The following is a 3737-nucleotide window of genomic DNA, read 5'->3' as shown; positions in this document are numbered from 1 at the left end:
CAGACTCAGATCGCCGCTCTGAGATATAAATGCACTTCAATTAAATGTTAATGTTAAGGTGCTTTAAATAATTTTGTAACTGTTTAAACAATAAAAAAAGTTTATAGATAAAAAGATACACAAATCATATTTTGTAATAATTTGACTACATATTTTATATGCATGCATACATACTTTTTTTTTTTTTTTTTTTTTTACAATTTTTGTTTTTAATAACTTTTTTTAGATTTTTTATTTTAATTATTTCATTACACTGTAGGCACATTTATATAATACATGTATAAATGTTTTATATAAATATTAATATATGTAATATTTTTAAACAATATAAATCTTAATTTCTAATTAAATATTTTAATACATTGAATCAATTTATTAACTATAAATACACACACACACATATATATATATATACATATATGTGTGTGTGTATAAAATATTGCACAATTTCAAATATTTTTTCTACAACTTTCAATTTTATTTAATTTGATATAAGATTTAAGTATTATAAATATAAATTAACAACATGTATATTTCATCTTTTGTCCATAAAATATGTATCGTTTCTAATTAAACATTTTATCAATACATTCAATCAAAATGTATTCAATTCTTATTAAATATTATATTTAATATGTGTGTGTTTATTATTGAATTGTTTGTAATTAAATTAGATATACGTGTTAAAATATTTAAGACACAAAAACGGTTTCCAATGATTGTCAGTTCCATGTACTTCGGGGGGGGGGATTTCCTGTGTTCTGATTGGCTGGTGCAGGACAGCCAATGAGGAGAGAGGCATGTGTCAATACTCACATTTCCCTGAGCTCTTCAGTAACCACGGCAACGGAGCAGTCGTCACTGATAGAGGCCAGCAGGGGTGAACTGCAGGTGACAGCCCATAATAATCACCAGTCATTATCCGGCTCACGGAGTACTTTACAATACAGCTTATTTTACAATACGGCATACAATCTGGTGTACTTTACAATCCGGAGTACTTTACAATACAGCTTACTTAACAATATGACCTACTTTATACGCTGGCATACTTTACAATCAGGCATATGTTACAATACAGCTTACTTTACAATATGGCCTACTTTATAAGCTGGCATACTTTACAATCCGGAGTACTTTACAATAAGTCTGGCGTACTTTACAATGCGGCGTACTTTACAATAAGTCTGGCGTACTTTACAATCCGGAGTACTTTACAATAAGTCTAGTGTACTTTACAATGCAGCGTACTTTACAGTCCAGCATACTTTACAATATGGAAAACTTCACAGGCTGATTCACTCTTTTTAAAACTATCGCAGTGTTTTCTTCCGTACCTGTCGGAGGAGAACGTCAGTCTGGAGACGCGGCGGCTGTGAGCATTTATCGTCCGTACACCGTCCGACGTCTGCAGATCCCTCAGAGTCACTCGACCCAGTTCATCACCTAACACCAGACACACACGTCAACACCAGCAGAGCATCATGGGACAGAGCAGTGCATCGTGGGAAATGAAGCCGTACCGTATGCGATGGTGCTGCTCTGATGAGGGTGCCAGGCGACGGCCGTGGGGCTGCAGCTGGGAGACACCACGTCTAAACGAGATGGACAGGAAGTTAGGTCTCTCCTGACAGGAAGTGACTGAGTGCTCAGCTGGATCTCACTTTAGAATCAGCCAGACAGACTGAAAGCACCAAAGTTAATGATACTGTGGTGTGTGTGTGTGTGTGCGTTTGTGTATTTTGTAACTGTTTAAACAATAAAAAAAGTTTATAGATAAAAAGATACACAAATCATATTTTGTAATAATTTGACTACATATTTTATATGCATGCATACATACTTTTTTTTTTTTTTTTTTTTTTACAATTTTTGTTTTTAATAACTTTTTTTAGATTTTTTATTTTAATTATTTCATTACACTGTAGGCACATTTATATAATACATGTATAAATGTTTTATATAAATGTATTAATATATGTAATATTTTTAAACAATATAAATCTTAATTTCTAATTAAATATTTTAATACATTGAATCAATTTATTAACTATAAATACACACACACACATATATATATATATACATATATGTGTGTGTGTATAAAATATTGCACAATTTCAAATATTTTTTCTACAACTTTCAATTTTATTTAATTTGATATAAGATTTAAGTATTATAAATATAAATTAACAACATGTATATTTCATCTTTTGTCCATAAAATATGTATCGTTTCTAATTAAACATTTTATCAATACATTCAATCAAAATGTATTCAATTCTTATTAAATATTATATTTAATATGTGTGTGTTTATTATTGAATTGTTTGTAATTAAATTAGATATACGTGTTAAAATATTTAAGACACAAAAACGGTTTCCAATGATTGTCAGTTCCATGTACTTCGGGGGGGGGGATTTCCTGTGTTCTGATTGGCTGGTGCAGGACAGCCAATGAGGAGAGAGGCATGTGTCAATACTCACATTTCCCTGAGCTCTTCAGTAACCACGGCAACGGAGCAGTCGTCACTGATAGAGGCCAGCAGGGGTGAACTGCAGGTGACAGCCCATAATAATCACCAGTCATTATCCGGCTCACGGAGTACTTTACAATACAGCTTATTTTACAATACGGCATACAATCTGGTGTACTTTACAATCCGGAGTACTTTACAATACAGCTTACTTAACAATATGACCTACTTTATACGCTGGCATACTTTACAATCAGGCATATGTTACAATACAGCTTACTTTACAATATGGCCTACTTTATAAGCTGGCATACTTTACAATCCGGAGTACTTTACAATAAGTCTGGCGTACTTTACAATGCGGCGTACTTTACAATCCGGAGTACTTTACAATAAGTCTAGTGTACTTTACAATGCAGCGTACTTTACAGTCCAGCATACTTTACAATATGGAAAACTTCACAGGCTGATTCACTCTTTTTAAAACTATCGCAGTGTTTTCTTCCGTACCTGTCGGAGGAGAACGTCAGTCTGGAGACGCGGCGGCTGTGAGCATTTATCGTCCGTACACCGTCCGACGTCTGCAGATCCCTCAGAGTCACTCGACCCAGTTCATCACCTAACACCAGACACACACGTCAACACCAGCAGAGCATCATGGGACAGAGCAGTGCATCGTGGGAAATGAAGCCGTACCGTATGCGATGGTGCTGCTCTGATGAGGGTGCCAGGCGACGGCCGTGGGGCTGCAGCTGGGAGACACCACGTCTAAACGAGATGGACAGGAAGTTAGGTCTCTCCTGACAGGAAGTGACTGAGTGCTCAGCTGGATCTCACTTTAGAATCAGCCAGACAGACTGAAAGCACCAAAGTTAATGATACTGTGGTGTGTGTGTGTGTGTGCGTTTGTGTGTGTGTGTGTGTGTGTTCGTGTTTGTGTGCATGTGTGTGAGTGAGTGCTTGTGTGTGTGTGTGTGCGTGCGTGCGTGTTCGTGTGCATGTGTGTGTGAGTGAGTGCTTGTGTGTGTGTGAGTGAGTGAGTGAGTGTTTGTGTGCGTGTGTGTGTGAGTGCGTGTGTGAGTGCTTGTTTGAGAGTGTGTGCGTGTGTGTGTGTGAGAGTGTGAGTGTTTGAGAGTGTGTGTGTGAGAGAGAGTAGTGTGTGTGTGTGTGTGTAAGTGAGAGTGAGTGTGTGTGTGTGAGTGTGTGTGAGTGTTTGAGAGTGTGTGTGTGTGTGTGAGAGAGTGAGTGTGTGTGTGTGTG

General features: G+C 36.5%; 1 protein-coding gene and 1 long non-coding RNA gene across 2 annotated transcripts in view; both read right to left on the bottom strand.

Annotated features, from left to right (window-relative positions):
• Positions 1-644: 644 nt before the first annotated feature.
• On the bottom strand, positions 645-1632 carry LOC107710803 (uncharacterized). The gene is made up of 3 exons (XR_001636636.1): positions 1524-1632; positions 1338-1446; positions 645-885 (listed from the first exon to the last, which is right to left on the bottom strand). It is a non-coding gene; the product is annotated as an uncharacterized LOC107710803 (long non-coding RNA).
• A 683-nt stretch (positions 1633-2315) lies between these two features.
• Positions 2316-3737, bottom strand: part of wdr77 (WD repeat domain 77) — a 7451-nt gene continuing 6029 nt past the window's right edge. The window contains exons 6-8 of the mRNA XM_016515650.1: positions 3174-3245; positions 2988-3096; positions 2316-2556 (exon numbers count right to left, since the gene is read on the bottom strand). Coding sequence (XP_016371136.1) covers positions 2484-2556; positions 2988-3096; positions 3174-3245 — 254 coding nt within the window. The 3' untranslated portion in view covers positions 2316-2483. The remainder of the gene's footprint in view (positions 2557-2987; positions 3097-3173; positions 3246-3737) is intronic.

The sequence above is a fragment of the Sinocyclocheilus rhinocerous genome, unplaced genomic scaffold (genome assembly GCF_001515625.1).
Source record: "Sinocyclocheilus rhinocerous isolate Xijiao unplaced genomic scaffold, SAMN03320098_v1.1 scaffold1649, whole genome shotgun sequence".
Classification (NCBI taxonomy): Eukaryota; Metazoa; Chordata; class Actinopteri; order Cypriniformes; family Cyprinidae; genus Sinocyclocheilus; species Sinocyclocheilus rhinocerous.
This window is presented reverse-complemented; position numbering and strand designations above follow the sequence as displayed.